The sequence below is a fragment of the Hippoglossus stenolepis genome, chromosome 1 (assembly GCF_022539355.2).
Source record: "Hippoglossus stenolepis isolate QCI-W04-F060 chromosome 1, HSTE1.2, whole genome shotgun sequence".
NCBI classification, from domain to species: Eukaryota; Metazoa; Chordata; class Actinopteri; order Pleuronectiformes; family Pleuronectidae; genus Hippoglossus; species Hippoglossus stenolepis.
This window is the reverse complement of record NC_061483.1, coordinates 21,977,129-22,001,704: the sequence shown is the minus strand read 5'-3', so window position 1 is coordinate 22,001,704 and position 24,576 is coordinate 21,977,129. Positions and strand designations below refer to the sequence as shown.

The 24,576-nt window shown below is 42.7% G+C and overlaps 1 protein-coding gene across 1 annotated transcript; it reads left to right on the top strand.

Annotated features, from left to right (window-relative positions):
* Window positions 1-7,451: 7,451 nt before the first annotated feature.
* On the top strand, window positions 7,452-22,514 carry LOC118105352 (ubiquitin-conjugating enzyme E2 Q2). Its single transcript, XM_035153024.2, has 13 exons — window positions 7,452-8,197; window positions 8,593-8,697; window positions 13,275-13,397; window positions 14,042-14,095; window positions 14,297-14,437; window positions 15,092-15,176; window positions 15,789-15,849; window positions 15,940-16,030; window positions 16,125-16,183; window positions 16,284-16,332; window positions 16,468-16,563; window positions 18,044-18,110; window positions 19,226-22,514. The coding sequence occupies exons 1-13, from the start codon at window positions 8,039-8,041 to the stop codon at window positions 19,255-19,257; spliced, it is 1,122 nt and encodes a 373-aa protein (XP_035008915.1). The 5' UTR covers window positions 7,452-8,038; the 3' UTR covers window positions 19,258-22,514.
* Window positions 22,515-24,576: the final 2,062 nt, after the last annotated feature.

The window sequence follows — 24,576 nt, the reverse complement described above, 5'->3', positions numbered from 1 at the left end:
CTTCATCAATTAAATGCATGTACGTGTCATCAATGAGGAACCCTATACAATATATTTCCTCTTGCAGTGTCATCTAATTTAAACATATGAAAAACAAGCAATATGATCGTGTTTCCTCATGCAAATACACAGTATATATCTGCATGTTTTGTTTTATAAATTGCTTGTCAAATGTTAGTAAAAGGATAAATGTCGCTGTAATTAATACACTAGCAGTAGTAAACCTCTCAGCAGCTTGTCGGTGGAGGAAGGAAGCAGCGTGCTCAGCGTGGTGGGTTAATTGCTTTTGGCAGGATGTTATACAACTGCAATCTTCTCTAACACAACGTCCTAACAACAGACACATGTAGAGAACAGTCCCTCACCACTGTCTCCTCAGCACACTGTCAATACAGAGTAATTACACAACAACACTGTTGGATAATATTGATTTAACCTTCTGGTGAAAAGTCAACCTGGGCGACACAGGTCAGCAGATTCAAAATGAGCCAGACAGTTCAATGAAATAAGGATGACCAGGTGAAAGAGAGGAAGGTATGTGAGCGATGGAGAAAGTAAACACTAATTTCTCTTCATACTTACCGATCAGGACTATCAGATAATTAAACTTAGTGATACTGCACACGTTAATGAGTTTTTTGCACTTTAAACTAAATGAAAACTTTATAAAGAAAACTTAATTTTTGGTTGAACATGCCCACAGTGTTTCAATCCGTCTCCGACCTTTCAGGACCAATGCTTATGTGACTCAACCTTTTGGGACGTCTCTACATCATGAAATCTCTCTCTCTCTCTCTCTCTCTCTCTCTATATATATATATATATATATATATATATATATTTATATATATTCTCGGGGCCCCAGGGAGTTTCTCGATTTGGCCACCCTGTTACAACGCCCCTGAGTGAACAAATTATGTTTTCTCATTTTCGCAAACTTTTCAACAAATCTGCCATCATATCTGGAAGTAGTCTCTAATATTATAACTGGACTGATCAACTACATATTTCCTCTGTAGACATGTGTGTCCTACTAAGAATATATCATCATGTTGTGGCCAATAACCTGACTTCTGAATGTCACTACTCTCGCTGCACAAAGCAACACACATGCACAGCAGTGCACACTCATTAATACTGATGCACAACACAAACAGCAATTTCATTTTCACACAAAGAAAGGTTAGGCACATTTTACCTCAACCACAACCACCCTGGTTGAATTTACAGCTACACCTCCATCCCCCGCCACCCACCCCCCAAAAATGAATTACAACATTTGCCAGACTGGAACCTTGACCTTTCCCGAGAAACCATTACATTAACAAATCCCCTCACCTCACTTCATTGAGTTCAGGTAGATTGGAAGAGTTTATTGCACACAGTGGCAATATACTGCTCATACACAGAGGTTGACATGTGAAGCTGGCAGAGTGGTTTAGGGCTGAAGGAGACAGAGCTGTGTTCATTTGAGAACACTCCTTATAGATCCTGGCCATCAATGTCCTCACATGGCCCTGGTCTGCAGCTGGAGGCCCACACACATCACCAGGTTTGGACAAAAGGGTCAAACAACCCCTCCCTTTTAATTTACTGGCCTTTAAAATGGCAAATCAATACGTTTTCCCTCAACAGTAAAAGCTTCAACTGCAGCATGTGTATCTCAAGATCTGACGCTACTGTAGTTTACATCTAACACCTTTACAGCATTTGGAGTCATCTGATCAGTCCACTGAGTGTTGCAAGTAGAAAATATGACTAATTTAAGCACCATAGTAGCAGTAGTGTTTCAGTGAGTTGCCTGTGTCCTCCACAGAGTATCACGGGACAGTTATTTGAAGGCCAAATAACAGAAATGTTATCCCTGTTGAAAGGGGGAGGTCATGAGAAGAGGTGACAGCTTTTTGGGCCAGTCAGCTGCTTCCAAGTACATTTCTCATAACAGGATCAGTCACTCACAAAGGGGTTTTGTTCAGTATCTGGACTTTCAGCACTGAAAAGACAGCTTCTTAACCCTTGTGTTGTTCCTGGGTCGAATTGACCCAGAGTGTGTGTGTGTCTGTGTGTGTGTGTGTGTGTGTGTGTGCGTGCGTGAGTGTGTGCGTGTGATCATACGCAAGCCCTGGCCGGTCAGGGTTAGGGTTAGGGTGACCCAAGGATTGTCATTATCCAATTCTCCTGGGGTAATTGAGACCAATGGATTGTCATTCTCGATTGTCATGGGAGGGGTCATTTAGACCACAGAGAGGGCGCTGTGGTGCTCTGTGGGGTCATTTAGACCCACACCTGATTCCAATTGAAATCAAGGGGGGGTACATTAGACCCACATATAAGTCTCAGTGTGCCACTCTCTCACAGACCATGGCACGATGTCGCATCAGGAGCGTTTCACCAGAGAACAGGTTCTCCAACAGCTATTCTCCCAGCAACCATCCTCTGAACCCGAAGGGCCGAGAAAGAGCCAGACCGAGAAGCGGACGGACAAGGAGATGGAGAAGCAGGCCGAGAACCAGACAGAAAAGCAGACCGAGAAGAAGACAGAGAGGACGGAGACGGAGACAGAGACGAGGATGGCGATAGCGACAGCGACAAAGGCGATAGCGGCGAAGACGAAGACTACGGCGGTGACAAAGACTACGACCCAGTGGGTGATGCTTCTGCAGATTCTTCATCCTTGGAAGAAGAAGAAGGAGGACAAGACCACGGCGACACCACCACCACCACCACCACCGGACTCGTGGAAAGAGAGACCTTCCCCTCAAGAAACGGGGAAATAACATGGTCCTCGAGGGCGTACGGCCAAGAGGAGGGCCACTGCTCCTCCTCCTCCTCCTCCTCTGCTGCGGCTCAAGCGGGTCCCCGGGCCCCATGATCCACGCGGTCGCCCGCACCGGTGACCTAGCCTCGACGTTCCACCTGTTCATCACACCGACGGTAGAGAACATCATCCTGGAGATGACGAATCGGGAGGGTCGTCGAAAATAAAATAGGCAAAGCGGAACAAGCGGAACAAGCGGAGGGTGTTCCTAGAGCAGCTGGGAAAGGCTCTCGTGACTCCGTTCATCGCACGAAGGGAGCGCATCCCCGCACGGACGTGTCCCGCCACGGTTGTGAAGGCTGTAAAAGCCGCCGCCACGCCGCACAGAGAGCTGTTGACTACGATGCTCGACCCGAGTGTCCGGCCTCCTCAATAGCCCTAGCAGCAGCCCCGCTCGGGGCGAGTAAGAGGAAGAGGTGTCAGATATGCCCCAGGAAAAAGGACTGTAAAACTCACACCATGTGCCGCGGGTGTAACAAATACATCTGCAAGGGCTGCTCACTTGTCTATTGCGCTACGTGTGCGCAATAGACATTGGGCACACGCAATAGACATGTGTGTGTGTGTGTGTGTGTGTGTGTGTGTGTGTGAGTGCATGTGGCAAGCACACCCTCTGCCCAGTGGTCGTAGCTATTACCTTTAAATTCCTGAACCTTGATTTCAGAGTGCAGATACAAACTGAGAGTGTTTTGACGTGGAGCCTGAACACTGAACTTTCACATACACAACAACCACAACAACAAAGAGTGAGGCGGACACCCACCAACTCCTGCAACAACTCCACTGGACCAACAGTAGCTTTCCATCCACAGACCTCTCTGCCAGTACTCATGAAGAAATGTGGGTTTGTTTTAACAGCAGCTTCTCTACTGTACTCAAACATGTGTCCATCACAACAACACACACACTTCCTGATCTCTGATCTGTTTTTTTATTTTTATTTTAACCCTTGTGTTGTTCCTGGGTCGAATTGACCCAGAGTGTGTGTGTGTGTGTGTGTGTGCGTGCGTGAGTGCGTGCGTGTGATCATACGCAAGCCCTGGCCGGTCAGGGTTAGGGTTAGGGTGACCCAAGGATTGTCATTATCCAATTCTCCTGGGGTAATTGAGACCAATGGATTGTCATTCTCGATTGTCATGGGAGGGGTCATTTAGACCCCCAGAGAGGGCGCTGTGGTGCTCTGCGGGGTCATTTAGACCCACACCTGATTCCAATTGAAATCAAGGGGGGGGTCCATTAGACCCACATATAAGTCTCAGTGTGCCACTCTCTCACGGACCATGGCACGATGTCGCGTCAGGAGCGTTTCACCAGAGAACAGGTTCTCCAACAGCTATTCTCCCAGCAACCATCCTCTGAACCCGAAGAGGACGCGAAAGAGCCAGACCGAGAAGTGGACGGACAAGGAGATGGAGAAGAAGACAGAAAGGACAGAGACGGAGACGGAGACGAAGGCGATAGCGACGAAGACGAAGACGACGACGGTGACTACGAAGACGGCGACGATGACAAAGACTACGACCCAGTGGGTGATGCTTCTGCAGATTCTTCATCCTTGGAAGAAGAAGAAGAAGGAGGACAAGACCACGGCGACACCACCACCACCACCACCACCACCGGACTCGTGGAAAGAGAGACCTTCCCCTCAAGAAACGGGGAAATAACATGGTCCTCGAGGGCGTACGGCCAAGAGGAGGGCCACTGCTCCTCCTCCTCCTCCTCCTCCTCCTCTTCCTCCTCCTCTGCTGCGGCTCAAAGCGGGGTCCCCCGGGGCCCCACGATCCACGCGACGTTCCGCACCGGTGACCTAGCCTCGACGTTCCACCTGTTCATCACACCGACGGTAGAGAACATCATCCTGGAGATGACGAATCGGGAGGGTCGTCGAAAATACGTTGACAAATGGAAAGGGATGGACGAGACCGACCTGCGTGCCTACGTAGGGCTGCTGATCTTAGCGGGCGTGTACAGGTCCCGGGGCGAGGCCGCCGCCAGCCTGTGGGACGCCGAGAGCGGCCGGGCGATATTTCGTGCCACGATTCCCCTAAAACTCTTCCACACGTACTCCAGACTGCTGCGCTTCGACAACCGCGAGACGAGATGCACGAGACGAGCCACGGACAAATTGGCGGCCGTGCGAGAGGTCTGGGACGCGTGGGTGTCGCGGCACCGCACTCTACAACCCGGGCCCGAAGTGACCGTGGACGAGCAACTGGTTCCGTTCAGAGGTTAGTCTTTTTTTTTTTTTATATTATTATTATGTTATGCTATGCTATGCTATGCTATGCTATGCTATGCTATGCTATGTATGCTATGCTATGCTAGTTATGTTATGTTATGTTATGTTATGTTATGTTATGTTATGTTATGTAGATAGCGGCTGCTAGTCCTCGTCCTCATCTCATCTCCTCTCTCTCCTCCTGTTTTTCCCTAGGCCGGTGTCCATTCCGTCAGTACATGCCCAGCAAGCCGGCGAAATACGGGATCAAGTCATGGGTGGCCTGCGATGCGAAATCAAGCTACACTTGGAAGATGCAAGTGTACACCGGAAAGCCGAGCGGTGGACGCCCAGAACGGAACCAGGGGTTGCGGGTAGTGCTCGCTGTAACGGAGGGACGACGGTCGTACTGCGTCACGCGACAATTACTTCACCTCCTTCGAACTCTCGCGGCAGCTCCTGGAGAGGAAGCTCACCGTGGTCGGCACTGTTCGGAAGAACAAGCCCGAGCTCCAACGGGCGTCGGCGAGTTCTCATCCAAGTTCGCATTCACGCCACTGCCACTCTTGTGTCCTACATCCCAAAGAAAAACAGGAATGTGGTGCTCCTGAGCACACGGCACCCTGAGGCCGACATCAGCGAACCAGGACGGAACCGGTCATCGTCCTGGACTACAACCGCAACAAAGGTGGCGTGGACAACCTAGACAAGGTGATCGGAACGTACAGCTGCAGGAGGATGACCGCGCGCTGGCCTCTGGTCGCCTTTCACAACATTCTCGACGTCTCTTCCTACAACGCCTTCGTGATATGGAGAGAATCAACCCAGACTGGATGCCGGGCAAGCGGAACAAGCGGAGGGTGTTCCTTGGCAACTGGGAAGCTCCTGTGACTCGCTCCATCGCAGGAAGGAGCGCAGGTCCCCACGGACGCGTCCGCCGCGGTTGTGAAGGCTGTAAAAGCCGCCCGCCGCCGCACAGAGAGCTGTTGACTACGGCTCGACCCGAGTGTCCGGCCTCCTCCATAGCCCTAGCAGCAGACCCGCTCGGGGCGAGTAAGAGGAAGAGGTGTCAGATATGCCCCAGGAAAAAGGACTGTAAAACTCACACCATGTGCCGCGGGTGTAACAAATACATCTGCAAGGGCTGCTCACTTGTCTATTGCGCTACGTGTGCGTCCTAATATGGTGTAGGCTATGTGAGGGGGGCAACAGCCGGGGGAAGCAGGGACAACACAAGGGTTAAAGACTTTGTGTCATCTCCCCAGTTCTGAACATTCCCGACTTTCAATATAAAGATCAAAATATACCAAGACTTAAATGTTTAGAGAAATTGGCCCTATAAATCCAGGAGTAGCTTTAAAGAAAACATATGAATTATCTAGACATGTAACACATATCTATGCAGCCTTAAAAACAACATGATCATCAACACAGTCTACAAAGCTTACCCATACTCTAACCCGAACCTTGTATTCAAATGTTTAAGGCAACACTGCCCCTGTGTGGACATTATATACGTCTACAGTGAGGATTTGATGCAGAAACACTGAACGTCATATCAAATGTTTCTGTAAGAGAAAAGTCATTGACAGTGACACTATGTGGACCACAGCAGTTTATTTCAATGGGTCCTTTAGACCAGAGTGGATATATTTACAACCCAGTGTGCATAATGATTATTGGCCTGAGCAACGATTAAAATACAGTGGTGAAAGATATTATAGTGAATACTTCATTGCATTTTATCCCCATATTCTATGTTTATTGAGATGAAATATTTCACTAATTTCTTCTGTAAATCGTCCTGGGAAGGTAGACGTAACAACAAACAGTGGTGATGTGTGTTTCTTATGTCTCCATGTTGTATATATATTTGTATACAGTATAAATACAGAGAAAATATTGACCTTCATATAGAGTCTTTGTCAGACAAATTCTTCAATGCAATAATCTGATTAAATGTCCAGATACACTGTAGAAAAACAAAAATAATGCAATTACAATTTATGACTAATCTGATGAAATCATTGAATAAAGAATATGCAAATTAGGATTTAGATTTGGATTTATTTACAACCAATTCCTGTTAAAACTAAACTGGAATCAGGCTTCAGTCAGACCGGAGCAGATTATTGTGCTAAACTGAAAATAAATACAGCAAATCCATAAGAATAGTGAATGAGATCAGCCTGATACAATTAGATTGAATTGCCAAACAAAGGTTATTTACATAACATGACAGTTGTCTATTTTAGGCAAGCACACATTATTTTTTATTAATGATTGATATAATAACATAATTGAATTGGAAACAAAAAGCAAATATTATGATGATACCCATTGTCTCGCGTGAATGTTTGATCAGGGTAGAAAACTTTGCTTTATTTTCCCACCCTGAGATAAACCAGGCGGACGCGCTGAATGCTGGGATTCTGCGGGAGCGAGCAGATCGCACAACGCCATCTTTAAACCCCACCAGAGGCCAGCAGCTACAGTTGTACACCGGGATGAAAAACACTGAGCCTGCTACGGGATATAAGTTCCGATCGCGGGGACTGTGTGATCGTCTCCCGGTGAAGTAAATAACAGGGAACCGTCCGATGGGTGTGTGAGGAGGCGGCCACGGGACACCGCGACAGCCCCGAGATGTTGTTGTGATAGGCAGCCAACAACAATAGACGGAAAGACAACAACAACGGACAGGCTCGCTAACTCGCTCGCTAGCATCTCTCCGAGCACTGCGCTGTTTCCTCACGCCAACCGGGAGCTACAGCTAACGTTAGCCCGCTTCATTAGCAGATCTGTCCGGTCGCGCTGAAACCTGACCGGGCTGTGCTGTGCTTCTCGGCCGGGTATCCAGTTACATCCACCGGGACATCCCGTCACCCCCTCGCCACATTTATAACCAAATTGTGTCCGGGGAATTTGGGCTTCAGCTGGCTAACCAGGCTAAGCCCCGACTTCTCCCCCTCCCCAGCGGCCCAGCCGGAGATGCACGGAAGATGTCGGTGTCGGGGCTGAAGGCCGAACTGAAGTTTTTGGAGTCCATTTTTGATCCAAACCACGAACGATTCAGGATCATTGACTGGAAGCCCGACGAGCTGAGCTGCCAGTTTAACGTAACTGGGGAAAAGCTGTTAATTATCCACTGTAACATAACGGTAAGGAGGTAGTAATACAAGTGCCCGGATTAATTCACTTCCCCGTCGGGTCGTCAGCGAGCTAAAGTTAGCTTGTGCGTTAGCTAGCCATGTAGCAGGCTAACTACACTACGATATGATCTGATGCTTTGCGGGACGGGCTCTGCGTAGATTCGTGAATGTCAGTGGGAGCTACGCAGTCTCATTCGTGGGGCTTTTTCTCCTAAAATCAAACATTAAACTGATTATAAGCCAAACTAGCTGTAAGCTAGCACTGCTCCCTGAATGCTAATGTCGTCAACCCCTAAATATACGTAGTTCCCCAGCTCTGTTTACTCCTGCGACATGAGAGTAGACCTATTAGTCAACGTGCTGATGCGACTGTCTCTTTGCTGTTGTTCTCCCCCTGTCTCTAGGAATCGTATCCATCTACGTCACCGATATGGTTTGTGGACTCTGATGACCCGAGCTTGGCGCAAGTTTTGGAGAGGTTGGAGGATGTGAGGAAAGGCAGCACCCTGGTATTTATCCCCACTCTCTTCTTTCACTACGTATCAGAGAGGAAAACGTGCTCATATCTTTGCACCGTGTGAGGATCCACTTACGATTTTCAGTATATTAAACCAAATCTTTACCAGAATACATCATCTTTAGATATTAATGCCCAGTGGATTCATGTATAAAGTATTTCAATAGGTTAAATTAGAGACAGGAGCTTTATAGTATGCCTGAGGTATTAGCATGAGACTAAATAAATAAAATACACCTAATTTGCTCTAGCTGAATATATTGGTTAAACAAGTATTGACCAGGCTGCCTCCCAGCAGGGGCCCTTTCTGTGCATTATTGTGACACAATGCCAGCCTGCTGTGATGAGCTCCTTCTGAAAAGGCAGATAATTCTGCTGCTAAATAATCTTGTGGCACTCCTTTTATTCTTTAAGTATTTAAAATGCTGGTTATTATTTAGACGGTGTTATTTCTGTGCAGCTGTTATATCAGACTACACAAGTTGAGACTTTTCTTTGCAACCAATCTGGACTAGATAGTGATGCAATGTTTGCCGTTTTGGTGCTGCATTTCTGTTAGTTACACAACCCAGGGCTTATTTACAGTTTCCATATGTGCTCTCAAACATAAACAAACATGTTGCAAGTGCTGCAAAAAAACACGTGACTTTGTGCTCAAGGAGTAGGATGAACATGTGTAACTAGCCAGCACAGACAGGTTGATTTTCAGCTGGCCAAACGGTCCTATTATTGGATCATTGGTACAACCTTTTGGGTCAAAATGGCCATGACAAGCATCTGATTATGTAAACATATGTATGTGAAGACATCCTGAGCTTAGTTAGCTTGATTATTCAAGCTGCATGCTCTGTTTTGTAGGACAAAAAAAGTATTATTTTTATAGTCTGTTACATATTTCACTCCAGACTCTATTCTGGACAGACTGTGTTGAACGCAGGCCTCTGAAGTCGTCCTCAGTGAATGTTGTTTGAAGTGGAACTCTCAAAGAATTCAGACCTGGTTGATTGGGGTGAACCATATAATGATGGTTTAATGATAAAATCACACAATAATTGCGAATTTAGATGCCTTTTCCACCTCTTTGGGCAAATGTGATCTGAGTTCATCCTGCGCACAGCACGAGTCTGTGAACAGCAGGGCACAGTGAAAGGAGTTGGTTACCTCACTGAGAAGTTGGAGGCGTGTGACTTGCAGCTCTTCATCTAACAGCCTCACTGTGGCTGCTCCTTCATGATCTGTCACTCTCTGCAATACTTTAATGTCAAATAATGACCATCGTCTTGTGGATGGCTTTTTGAACAAAAGCGGTAAGGCCTAAGCTGAGTGACACACACATCTCAATTTCAGTGACTTTTTCATAATGAAACTCAAAATGTGTTTTGCCAGTTAAATACTTTTATTGTGAAGCTGCAGTAGTTGGAAATGCTTGGTTTGCATTAGCAGCATCTTAATACAGCCTTTTCTTTCTGGGAATGGTGCAAGACACCCACATCACTGTACTGCAAATATCTTAATACGGCAAAGCTTTCATCATAATCACAAGCACCATTGTTTACTCTTTTGGTGATAAATAATAACATTTATTTAAATTAAAATCTTTGAGATTGCCACTTCACATCTTTAGCTGGCTTTTTTTTGTCAAATGGTACTTACAGTAGATTAATTATTAGCTGAGGAAAAACGATTATTGATATTAAAGGGTTATTGATGACGGCTAGATTGACTTATAGTCGCATCCTGTGTAGTATTCTTCAGAATGGGTCGGTATGTCTGCAGTTGAAACCTCCATCATCTTCTGCAAAAATGCAGAGTTGGTTAGGAGTCGTATAAAATAATCATTATCTGTGTATTTCAAGATGAAGTATTATATGTACACTCAGCGAGCACTTAATTAGGAACTTTTCTTTATGTCTTAAACTGCCTCAGTTCTTTGAAGTATGGATTTCCTAACATGTTGACATTTTTTGTTGACATGTTGACATGACTGCATTGCATCATTTTTATAGATGTGTCAGCTGCACAGTCTTGCTGCCAATCTTCCAATCTACCACATCCCAACGTTTCTTTTTATAGGATTCAGATCTGGTGAATTTGTAAGCTACTGAAGTACATTGAACGGATTGTCATGTTCAAGACAGCAGTTTGAGATGACTTTGCTCTCAGTCATGGTGCATTATGCTGAAAGTAGACTTTAGAAGATGGTATGTCTTTGGTAAAGGGATGCACATGGACAGCACCAATACTCAAATAGACTGTGGCATTCAAGCCATGATTGATTGGTATTAAGGGGCCAAAAGTGTGTCAAGTATACATGAACCTACTGCATTACAGCACCACCAGCAGCCTGGACACTGAAGTCTGATTATGCTTGGTTATAAAGATTTTATTCTTTGTTTGATTTAATATAGATAATAATGTAAATAAATTATACTTGGGTTTGGGGGTTTTGATCTCGTTCAATAATCTGATGGCTTCTTTCCACATATCCCAATGCATTTAATTGTTATACTTATCTGCTGGATACTTTTTATTATCCATAACTCTGCTCATCATGTTTTTCAAATATTGGGTTTGTATTTTAAAAGTGAGTATTTTTTTCAAGATTTCCAAGGTGATGAAATCCGATATGTTTAGTTGACAACTGCCCACAAACTAGAGAAAAGCACTTATTAGCGATTTCTGCTTGTTGACGAGTTGTTTCCACGTATCATTCAGAATGGGAAACTATAACGTTTGATCCTAGATTTGATACACGTTCCAGGGGATTGTGTGTCTGCTGTTTAAGTTTGGCATAGCCTGATCTGACGTGTAGTGAGAAGAATTTAACATATATCCCAGTCTCTCTCTTATTTATTGTATAACCAGACTAGAGATTTCTGGCACATCTCCATTAACTACCTAGGTTGATGAAGAAGGGGAAAGAAGTCATAAGAGGTCTAAACTCCAGCAACACTTTGACTGTAATTGAAGAGTTTTTTGCTTATTTACATCTTTACTGTTTACAGTCTGATCCACATTAAAAGAGACATTCATCATCTGTAAATAATTAAACTCAGAGAAATAACTTCAGTTAATTTTAAAATAAGCAAAAGCTCATCAGTGATGGTCACATGGTTTTCCTGCAGAATATCGCATTTTATTTCAGAAGCAGCTTCTGTAATTTACCACAGGCTAAATGCCATTTGGAATCACAACTGTTATGTAACATTCATCTTTTCATAACAGGACTTTATTTTAGTTTCAAACATGATTTGATGATAGATATGGTACCATTGTATCTTCTTTATATAAGTAGTAGTTATACTGTATATCTTTATTAGGAGAGGTTGATGCATGTGGGGTGAGGGTAGGAATAGGAGGGCAGCAAACAAGGGGGGCGGGGGGGCAGTGGGTGAGGGAGAGGTGAAGCTACTGTGTGGAGCTACTGTTGTCCAGACTGAGTTAAGCAACCTGCAGCCTCCTCTACATGATTGTTGCCTTCACACGTTGTTGTTTTCCTCCAGTTTCTTGTGGGCAAGAAAGTTATCCTCTTCTTCTACCGCAGTTTCAGACAGAGCTTCTCCCCTTCTTTCTTCTCCTTTAGCAACCTCTTTTCTGAACTTCTCCTCCAGAGCATTGTACTTTGTCTTTCAAGCTTCATCATTGGGTAGAAGTTCATCTCATTGCCCTTCAGCTGGTTTGTGATCTGTGTATAGCTATCGGAGAGGTTCCCCTTTTCCCTCTTGAGGTGCAGGAGGTTCATTTCTTCCCTAGTGGAGTTGCTCCTTTACCTTCGCTTAGGGATGATTTGTCCAGCCAGGGCCAGACTAGAGTTATGAAGGGCAGTTTATTAAATTTAAATCTCATGGTTGGGATATGTCTGAGCTTATGGTCCATCATGAGTCAGTGACAGTCCTGAGCTTGTCGTGGCACTGAGATCCTCAGATGCTGCAGGGGGTGAAGCACTGCACTGGCCTGTGGTAGACCTGTAGTTTTGTGTAGGTGTATATAAAGAAAATTACATTGGTAATGTTGTCTTTTACGTAAAGGGCAAACCTTGTCTTCCTTTGTATAGATGAGATCACTCCTCTGTCTTTCCGTTGCACAGATGTTTTGTGGTTCACCTTATTTGCATTGCACCAAATCTGGCAGAACACGGTAGCTGATTGCAGCTGTTTCCAAGAGCACAAACAGTTTTAGTGTCCCTGCTGATATTTGCAGCACAATCATGTTTTTAGGTTTAAATCCTTATTTTAAAGTCATTTGAATAATTAGGCCTAATTAAACACAGCCCACAGATTTCTAGGTTATATTAAGGTTATATTATTCCAGTTGCAGCCACTCACTGCTTTGTGACCGGACCAAGCATAATATTGTCTTCTGTCTTAGATATCATGAATCACATGTTTGGATTCAGGAACCTGTGACGTTCAAAATTGTAGTGAAGCCAACTCTTATACGCGTGTGTTGTTGTTTGTTTCAGGTCGGTCACATGCTTGCCATGTGGTGTTGCTGTGTAGCTGCATTTGCAATCTTGAATGTTTTATCTTACGCTGTAACCCCTCTTCTTGTGGTTTGTCTTTTTTCCAGCTTTTGCAGCAGTTGAAGAAACTCATTTGTGATCTTTGTCGGCTGTACAACCTCCCCCAACATCCCGATGTAGAGATGCTGGACCAGCCTCTGCCTGCAGGTCCTGTGGGACAAGACCGAAAGGCAGGGCCGCCTAGTTTTGTTTTTGACACTTACCAGGGACTTGCCAGGGATCATGTATTTTTAAATAAATATTATTTATTCCACCTTTACCCACTTCAAAACCACTTGTGACTAATAATAAAATAATAGTGTATATTAAGTATTCAGACCCACACACTTTGTTCACGTCGCAGCATTAATCCACAATCGATACACCATGATTATATAATTTCTTGCATATTTATTACAAAGAAAAAACTCATCAGTTTGACATGGTTATTCAGATTTAGCTCAAGTTTCTCTGGATCACACCTTGACTGGTGTCCACCTCCATTGATTGGGTGTTATTTGTAGAGGCACACCCTGGTCAAGATAAGCTGGCAATGCTTTTCGAAGCAAAAATCATGACGGGGTTAAAGAAGCCGCCTGCAGATTCGCTGCTAAAATCAGCTGCATTCAAGGTTCCTGAGGGCAAAGGGCGTAACAAAATGTAGAAAGAAGTGAAGGGGTTTGAGTACTTTCTGAATTGAATGTCTCTGACATTGTTGTCTAAGCTCATTCATGGCCTCTTCCTGTTTCGTGGTCAGTAAAGGTGTTTTTTGTAAAATAATGCGGTCAGCACTGTTATTTCATATACTTTCTGTGGCGTTCATCTCTGTTTACAGCATGGAACAGAAGAGGTCACTTCTGAAGAAGAGGAGGAGGAGGAGATGGGAGAAGTAAGTTATCATCTTTGTTCTATAGACTTCATGTATTCTTCTGTACGGTATTGTGCCAAATGCGTTGTTTAGAATATACACACATATTTGCTTGGCACCGAGTTTTATCCCTGAGGTTGATCCCTAACCTCTTATGTATTGCTTAAGAACCAGTAACACTTAAAAAAAAAAACGCCTAAAATATCCAATACAAACAAATAGGACATCGAGGATCTGGACCACTATGAAATGAAAGAGGAGGAGCCTGTCGATGGGAAAAAATCTGAGGATGATGGCATTGAGAAGGAGAATCTAGCCATCCTGGAGAAGATCAGAAAGAACCAGAGGCAGGACCACTTGAATGTGAGTCTTTGTTCAGTAAAGTACATTCACTGCATTTAATGTAGATTATAGTTGGTAAAATGTTTTTCTATCATTTTTGTAGATTTTGTTGAAGCCTACCTTTTTTAAAACGTACATGGAATTTATGTATTCTCAGCTAATCCTATTATCAGAAGTGATTTACTTTTGTGAATGACAAACGGGGAAGTCCTACATTTATTTGACAGCTTGGAATGTGACTGGTTGCTAAATGTGCTCTTATGCAGTATCTTCAGGTTCTTCTTGATTTCTGCCCTTCCAGGAAACATATTTGTATAAAGATTTGTTTTTCTTCTGGGAGGGGCTCTCTACTCGCTCATCCTGTTCAATGGCTCATCTGTGGAGCTCCCTTGGTATCTGAAATGTTTAAAAAAAAAAACTATAACTTAAAAACCCAACTATAGAACCAATAACGCACACACTGAAATGGCTTACTTAACATTTACAAAATGTTTTAAAGATCAGTATAACATTCTCTGAAGGGCTCTAGAGATATAAATATTGATGTCAAGCAGAATAAAGCTTTCTGTTTTATGTTGGTCCACATCAAGTTCAAATGACAGGTTTGCGCTCATAGTGGATTACAAAGCACAGTGTCCTCTGTCTTTACGGTTGTACTTGTCTTGTATTTCGCAGGGAGCTGTATCTGGTTCAGTGCAGGCGTCTGACCGCCTGATGAAGGAGCTCAGAGAGATCTACAGGTCTCAGAGTTACAAGACGGGTACGTACACGACACAGAGGTCTGCTCAGAACAACACCGAAACATATACATACAAACCCACTCACTGATATTCATTTCGGTCCTATGGACATGATGGATAAGTATTAGTGGACATCTAGCTGAGATCTGAGAGCCATAACTCATACACGATCAAAAGAAAGGATTTTAGAGTAAATGAAGTTGAGCAGAATTCAGAAAAACTCCCTATGACTGATCCTGAGGTGAACTCCTCCTTCGTGTGGCTGTGTTGAAGTACTGCCAACTTCTACACCCTTTACTGTCAGGCACAGTAAAAGGTATATAGGCTTTAGTAATGGCTTTAATCACATTGACATGCTTTCCAGGCAACAGAAAAATTAAGCACATATCAATTTTTGAGTCAACAGTTATTTTTGATGAATTTCTTCACCTTTTGAATAAGACGTTGGGTAATTGTGATATCGTTGGCAGAATAACCATATGAGTGAGACAGTAGGTATAACTTTACATTTTTAGCCTCAGTGCATTACCTTTTAGTTTATAGGGTGAAAAAGGAGAATAAATCATTACAGTTGTTAGTTGACCTTGTGATGGGAGACAACTGAACTCGTATTTATTTCATTTCTTTTGCAGGCATCTACTCAGTTGAGCTTGTTAACGACAGCCTGTATGAATGGCACGTCAAACTAAGGACGTAAGTAACTTTGGGATCTTGTGCCATGTTTATTTTTTCCCCCGATGTCACTGTGAACATGAACTGACTGAAGAATTTTATGACCAACAGGGTGGATCCTGACAGCCCCTTACATAGTGATTTACAAGTGCTAAAGGAAAAGGAAGGAATGGATTACATTTTACTAAACTTCTCATATAAAGTGAGTGAAACAGACTTTGTATTTTTGGACATGAAAAATGCTGAGTGAGTTTTTGAAGTCTGTAGATAAACTGTTTTGCTTTTCATTGCTACAGGATAATTTTCCATTTGATCCACCCTTTGTTCGGGTAGTTTCGCCTGTGCTTTCTGGAGGGTGAGTACATTTAGCTTCTGTAGTCCATTGAGTTCGAGGTGGAGTTTGTGAACAAACTTGTTTTAAAAAGAGAATTAAAAAATTGTTGTTCTTTCTAAAGTTACGTTCTTGGGGGAGGTGCCCTGTGCATGGAACTTCTCACCAAACAGGTATGTCAACTGTCCTAATCTGATGGGAATTTGCACTGCATTATATTTTAGTATTACTTGTGATTGAATTTTCATTTGTTTTACATTTAAAACATTAAAACCTGCTCTTACTGACTGTGTGTTTCCTGATTGTAGGGTTGGAGCAGTGCCTATTCCATTGAGTCTGTCATCATGCAGATCAATGCCACTTTAGTCAAAGGAAAAGCCAGAGTGCAGTTTGGAGCCAATAAAGTAAGTGAGGAAGCACGAGAGGTTTCATTTCAAGCCAGGAAATGTCCTGTGATAATGGTGACCTTTGTTTAATGAATGATGTGGACACCGATGGCAGTGCTTTGACACAGGGGCCTGGTTTCCTGGATCATAATGCTTGTGTGTTGTGCTGTACGACAACTTCTTGTTGCTCCCACCATAGCTGGCTTTGTACATTTTTTTTTTTCATCAAAGCAAAGTGGGGTGGGAGGTGCAGTGTGTCACGACTGTGATGACCAAGGTAGATGATGATCATTGTGCTGCATTATGCAGTTTCTGTCTCTTGGTCTTTGTATGTGTTCTGGCCACAGGCGTCGCTCAGAATTTGATAAGTGAAGTACAGAAGAAACATTGATACTTTCAAGTCCCTCTCATTAGATTGAAATGGTGTTCTTATTTAGTTAGTCTAAACCTAAGATGTTAAGATTCTCAAAAATAAAGAGTGAATTACTGTAAGCTTACAAAAAAGCATCTTTACCACCAGGCTAAGGAAATCAAGTCATGTATTGAGCAGTGATGCCTGTTGACACATTGCACCAACCCAGCAAACATTTTGATATTGGAATAAATGTTGACTCAACAGTTAAACCTTATGAGAGCTTGAAATATAAAGCCAAAATGGAACCTTTGCCAGGTGGTAAAGTCAATGCGGGACAGTAATTATATTGCACATTATTCTAATAATAATTACATATGAAAATACTGTAGTAACATGTATGTTTTCTGAAAGCCTGGTTGTTTTGTGATTTAGACACAACCTGCACTGTATTTTAACATGTCACACTATAAATTGTGCCATACACCTGATGTCAGCCCCCCCACATTAACGAGCCTCGGTGTCACAGTTCTGCTACACTATACGGAAATTTTATTTTACTTAATGTCCATGTAAATGTTTTTTATTTATTTATTTATTTTTTCAAAAGGAAAAGAGTAGTTTGATCAACAAGCCAGTTCCTTTGGTTTAACAAAAAAAACATAAATTTACCAAGTCTTTATAGTACTGAAGAACTGCACAGCATTTACACATCTATCTCAATGCTGACTATTAGTTTGATCAAAGCTCAATAGTCAAAGTTGATCTTTGCCAAGTTAAACCCAGGTATGAATCTGAATGCTTTACTAAACTCTTAATAGAATTCTTCCCCAATCATATAGATTCGTACAAATTCTTGTGTGTATTTCTGTGGTTCAGCAGTGACGTGTAGAACTGCAGGTGCAGATCCAGGTCTTATGTGAGCGGTGATGACCAGATGTGTGTGACAGCAGTCTGGAATGAATAGTCAAACAAGGGCACAGTGTGTTTTCATTATCTTGTACCACACGAAGGGTTTTGTTCTTGAGATGGATGATAAGTTTGTTTTTTCTTATATCAAAGTGCTGTCATTTCCTGGTCTGTACTGTCATCATAAACCCGGTGCACATTTCTAAGGTTGACTTTAATTTTCATCCTTTAATGCAGAACCAGTACAATCTTGCCAGAGCACAGCAGTCCTACAAATCCCTCGTTCAGATCCATGAAAAGAACGGTGAGTGTATTTGTCTCCAGTTTCATACAGAGTGCATCGTTGACCTTGTTTACTGAAACCAAATCCCTGCCATGCATCAAAGCTGAGGAAAACTAGTGCTTGGGCTGTTGTTCGTGTTCCAAACAGGGACGACACTTCACGCTTGTAATCCACATCTTTACTTTCATTTCAATATCCTACTATATATTGAATTTATATTAGAATTATGTAGATAATAGAAAAACTCCCCATGCTTGAGATTCATAGCAATTAAGTGACTCAAAATTCATATTTACACAATAACCATGTCACGTTGGTTGTGCTGTTACCATGACTCTTTTACTGACTGCACCAAGTTTTATTTGTCCTATGCAGTTAACACAGGGTCAACAGTACAATGAAAAGTGTTGGACATAAAGAAACCAGTGAGCTCAGCAGTGCAATAGTTAAATTCAAATTTAAATAAAAATATAAGCAAGGTAAAAAAGAGCTTACAATGCAATACAATAAAAATACTAAGAATTATACATTCAAAGGTTCTTGTACTTTAACTGTATGGATTCATGCTCAAAGTCAAAGGTCTTCCTAACAGTTTGTGAGCCCAAAATAACAAAATCATAAATGATATGCCCTGTCAAATAAATATGCAGTTTAACATGAATAAAATCAACAGAGAAAAACATCAACATTCACATTTTAATGGGAGAAAAAGCAGTGGTAAGTCAGTTGCTCAAATATTAGCATTTACTGTATGCTGCTGTTTTGTTGTCCTTGACCTCTCTATAAATACACTGCATTAAAAAATGGTGCAGGTAAAAATATGATAATTACTTTCACTCTGTCAGGCTACATTGAGCTATATTTAATTGCAGCAGAATATAGAACTGGAAAACCGAAAGCCTGACTAAACTTAGTGAAAATTCTGGACCATATGTGCCTGAGGTCTGACCACTTTTAAGCCTGCTTTTTCTGGTCCTCGCACCAACCAGAGGTTGGCAAAAATCAAAGAGGCAAAAATCATCTGCATCTTACCGTAATTGTGTCAAGGATGGAGAGCTGGTTACTCTGGATTGTGGTTTTATTGAAGTATTTTGTTTACTGTATTATCATTCTCTGTTGTGCTTTTTGTCCCATAGGCTGGTACACACCCCCTAAGGAGGATGGCTAAAACAGACTTTTGCCTTTCCTGCACTGGGACCACATGTCTTAGATTTTCTTTTTCATTTTCTTGCGACCATTATGTTTTTGTTTTTTTTAATCCTGCAAACCTTTTTGTTCTCTACATGAGAGTTTGAACTCCAAACCAAATTCCTAATTCAGTGACCACCCAGAAACTAGCACATACAACACAAAGACATTCACACACCCTTATCTGACATCCGTTCATCGGCTACTCAAAAGGATGTCCTCTCCCCAGATATTTATCTCTCTGTGCATCTGTCGTCTGATACAATCTTCGTTTTTCCATTGCGACTTTTGTTCTGTACTCCAAGAAAACGATGGACTAAATAATGCGCAAACTCACCCTCTTTGTTTTTGGCGTTGAGCATGCCAACGTTACTTGATGGCTGTGAGTTGAAAGGTTGGGCATGGCTTTATCCTCCAGCAGTGGTAATGTGATGCTCCAGTCGCAGGACAGTGCCTCTCTGGCCACGGACTGGATCTGGAATGGCATGGGACATTCCCTGATACGATGCAGTGGTGGCTGGAAAGGACACACGCTGGTGGTGAAAGAACCACTGCCTTTTCTCTCCATGGATGGCGTCTGTAATATTGTGCTCATATATTATCTTTGTAATGCCACGATCCCTCCTCTGGAATAACATGCTTCTGAGGCTAGCTTGCTTTCAAAACCTCCTTATCTTTTAAAGCTTGAAGCCCTGAGGTGGGGAGTGGGGGAGGAAGATGAAGAGACTTTTGCAGCCTGGGTGGGACAGGCCGTGATGAAGAACAGCATCCCGCTGAGCTCTAAAGTTGACGAGCACTGTCATCATCATAACCAGCAGCTAGACCACTCCCTGCAGGAGATGTGTGGTGTGTGGCTAGGCTGGCAACACCGGAAACGTGACCAGGCAATGCAGGAGTGTGTCGGATTGGATCACACTGTAATGTAGTTGATTTTAACTCCATATGTAAACATGTAAATTTGTATTTCTGCAAAAGGATTTAATTGTTTATAATGTAACCTTGTCTGGGTCTTTGACTGGGCAAAGACTGTATTACTATATACCCCTTGTCTATTAACAGCAGGGGCACTGCGACTTCTCAAGACCCATTTAGAATAAGAAAAGGTTGTGTCATGGATACTCTTGCAGAAGGAAACAAAAGTACACCATGTTCTTATGTAAGCTTAATGACTACTGCAGTTTTGTTCTTTTTTTTTTTTTATCTTGATTTGTAATCCTCATGTTATTGGCAACAATGACCGCACCATTCCCCTTATTTGATGGCACCGCTTCACTACAACGGACATAACAACAATGGCATAGACACCGCTGTTTCTGGCATTCCAGAGGTTTGGCTCTTCATATCTAATCACTCAAACCGGAAGAACCTCAGTAAGGCTATGCAGTGAAGACTCAGTCTCGTGGAGTTCTCTTGTTCTGAAGAAAATTAGTCTTAAAAGCTCAACAGCATTGTCGCCTGCGTAGTTCTTGTAGCTGGTTCTCGTCCCAACCACTTTGCCAATCCTGCAGTCTGGGAAGAAAGTGACCTTTTTACCTTCTGACTTTTCCTTGACCTCGTGGCTGCTTTAAAGAAACAACACAGCCACGAGATTTAAATTCACAGCAATAGTCTTTGATCATATACCTTCTGGCTTCACACCTGGGAAGATCAACTGGAGTCTGTTCCATTTCCAGAACATTTGTTCAGGTTCGATAAATATTTGTTCAGATTTGCCACAGGAGGGACCCAGCTCTTATCACCACCTCTCTGGTTACTATTCATAACCACTCGCAGCACCGCTGTACCCCTCAGTGTGTTGGGTCTTTGATGTAATGTGAATAATATGCAGAAAACTGTGTGGAGCATTCCAATTAATGCAGTTACACGTTTGTTGTGGGTGTTCTATTGTGTGGTTACTTGTTTTGAGTATATTGTCCTGAAAACCAGCATAGAAAGCTTAGTTATGCTAATTCATACAGTCATTCCTCATGTTTGAGTTCATCTAGAATCTCCTCAGTGATGCTAACCTCAGTCACAACACCAATATCTTCAAAACAGGTAGAGATGCGTGTGAAATCATACAGCTTGTTCATGTTCAGCACATGTCCGACATCTGTTTAAACGTGCGGGATATAAAAAGTGTTACCCTCCTTTCCTGTTCTCACCACAATCAAAATCTTACCACGACTATGGATCATTGGCATGGTTGTTAGCTGTTGTGATACCACTGGTAAGGTACTACTCACTTCATCCTGGTCACATTGTCGAGCCCACCCCTGCATTCTCTGGAGAAGCAAACTCAGGAATACATACTGCACACTTGCAAAGGATTGCTTCACAATATCGTCATAAAAATGCAAGATTTAACGTGTCGATCACTTATCGAGGGGAGGGGGGCATTACAAAAAAAATGACGCCCCTGTTTTACCAGTAGATATGGCAGTGTGTTTTGCTGTTGAGTTGCACACACCTTGATTTTCTGAATGCCGTTGAGGTTAAATCATTTCTAAGCAAGTTTTTCGGAATGATCAGATAACGCGGAGTGAGGATTTGCTCCCGCCCTCAGATTATCCTGCGCTTGATCCGGGGTTCAGAACACATCTGCCCTGTCTCTTTGATATTGCTGTATTTTGCATGTCAATATATCAATGGGTGTTTTTCCCCAAGCTACTGAAGGCAAAGACTGGTTGGGTTGGGTGTTTGAAAAGAAAAGACTAGATGTATCCATTTATTTCTTGAATCGTTTACTTGTGGTTCCCTACATCCGTGCACGGGAGTATCTCTCCCTGTGTGTTGAGCCACGTCAGATACCTATGAGACACAAGGACTTATAAGACACCATACCTGCTTGCATTACCTTTAAAAAAAAATATGCCAGGATTCTCAACAAAAGTAGCAGTTCAGATTCGTGTGCCATCGGAGCAGTTTTAAGCCTACATCCTCAACCTGTCCCTTTGGAATAATGGTGTACTCAAGTCTGCTGTGCACTGAATACCTGCTCTTCTCACACCAACACAAGTCTAACTAACAAAACCCTTCTCTGCTTTGGCGAGCGACACATTGGTTGGAGGTCTGAACTAGCCTGTTTCTGGGTTCTTTCCCTTGCTTCATTAACAGCGTTGGCCAGGTTATAAAGTTATGCACTGTTAGCATGCTTTGGTTTGGTTTCTTTTTTTTAACATTGCAAGGGTGATTTTGACCATGTAAAGTAATTTGTAAACTTGCATCAAGTTTATGAATAAAGAATTTTATGAAATATCTCTTCATTATGTTGTTATTAATTAAAATCATTTGTCAATTACATACTCTTGAAAGACTGTTTGTGACTTTGTAAGGCCGCCGAAATCCTCCTGGTCTGGAGTGACAATGTATTGCTACCATATAGTCAACACCTTCAAGTATTAGTCAAGTGATTTTCGCACCAACTGCCGTAGGATACATTAGGTCTGTATCTTTTGCTCAAATAACCTTAGAGACAAGGACATGAGGATCTAGGAATCCAGCCACCAACCCTTATCAATAGATGACCCATTTAACCACCCAAACTCCAGTTGCTCACATGCATCTGTGCTTTCCAGCTAATGTGTTTCTGACGATTTCCAGTAGATGGTGTTCTTTGACAGAAGATGTTGGTGTCAGTCGTAGTCCTATACCTGCCTCTCACATTGTCATGCAAAAAAAACACCCAATGTGGGATTAAACAGAGTAAATTCTTGGGCTTGCATGGCTCTAAGTTTACTAGTTGACTTGCTGAAATCAGAGCCCTCCACCTTAGGGGGGCACTGGTAATTAAATGTGGCTAAATATCTGATTTAATTATATTTAATTACCAAAGCAGTTAAACGATATGATGCGGAACTGACCCATCTCGCATCATCCCGGTCAGTAAACACAAGTAACCATTTGCTGCTATAGTGTAGAGGGGGAGTATATGCATGGATTTTTCCATTATGCTGTGGAGGAAATTCAAAATGTCCACCAGTTTTTCCTAGATATCAATGATTTACATATAGCACCTTCCAGATGTTAACAACTGGAGCAAATGGTGTGTTGGGTTAGTGGGATGAATTTATCCTGCATTGTATTCGTAAAATATTTCCTTATTTCAGGTCCATTGGTTTCCACTTTCTCTTTGTATATGTGTAATTGCTATAGTAACCACTAGATGGTATTGGTGCACTCTTGTAACTTTGGGTTGTTCTTTTTTTTTTTTGTCACACTGATATTCAAGCAGTAGTTCTCTGTGCTTGTTACGTTGGTCTCTGCTCTTACCAGCTCTGTAGCTCATTTCCTTCAAGGTTGAATGAATAAATAATAAGGTCATAGGTTTGAGTGTGTGCTCACTATTGATGGGACACAGTCTGATATTGACAGACTAGTTCACTTCAGTGTTATTGAGTCACATATTGTTATAATGGTTTGGCAAGCACTGCTCTCGAGGATGTCAGAGTTGTGAAAAATAGCTGAGTCCCTATCAGTTATTATGAGGAGTGGAAGAGCTGTTGGAAATACCATGGTGGACCATTGAATCTGTGGATGATTATTGTCGCCGCCCGGATAGTTTATTAGAAATCAGTCAAACCAACAAGCAGAATATCGTGGGAAGTTTGACTTAATCTCTATATCAAATTAAAGGGCAGGTAGCAGTATGAGGGTGGGAAGTGGAACTCTGCTGTGTATCAGTGAAAGGCTAATTGCCTATTATTGCAGCAGCGTTCAGTTTTGTTTATGTGTAGGTTTTGTCAGACTGGCCTCTTGGCTGGAGAGGGGCAGATCTCATTATCCAGCTTGAGCCAAGCTGTTTGTCCAGCCTGTCACTCACCTCGGGCACAACATTGTGAGGAGTGCGACGAGGCTTCTGGGCCCAAAGAAACAAGGCTATGCATCTCTGTGATTAACTTGCTGGCGACTTCACTGAGACAGCAAGAAAGAGCTGACTTGTCCTCCTTCAACCTGAGCGAGAGCACAGCAGCACAGGGTGGGCCATATTCAGAATCAGCAGGGGTTGATTAATAGCCTGCGGCGTAATGGCTCCGTCTATCACTTTCACTGCTTTGCCTTCATCAGTAACACTTAGGTGTAAACTCAGATTTAGATTGAAGAGATGCTAGAGCCCCGGCCTTACGGATCATGTTACTAGCACTGACTAGTCTACATTAAAAATATATCACAGATGCCATAGTGAAACTGGAAATTGTCATCTTAATTTGCTGAATACAATAAGGAGTCAATATTGAGCTCATGCTAACAAATTATACAGATATGTTTAATAAATATTTTAACATAAAAACCTACGAAATGTTGAATTGTCATTTTTAAA

What these genes read in the sequence shown, in the direction of transcription:
- LOC118105352 (XM_035153024.2), top strand. Translation starts at nt 8,039, where the DNA reads ATGTCGGTGTCGGGGCTGAAGGCCGAACTGAAGTTTTTGGAGTCCATT. An exon ending in AGGAGGAGGAGATGGGAGAA is followed by an intron (nt 14,096 to 14,296) that starts GTAAGTTATCAT and finishes ACAAACAAATAG; the next exon opens with GACATCGAGGATCTGGACCA. An exon ending in TCAGATCCATGAAAAGAACG is followed by an intron (nt 18,111 to 19,225) that starts GTGAGTGTATTT and finishes TTTGTCCCATAG; the next exon opens with GCTGGTACACACCCCCTAAG.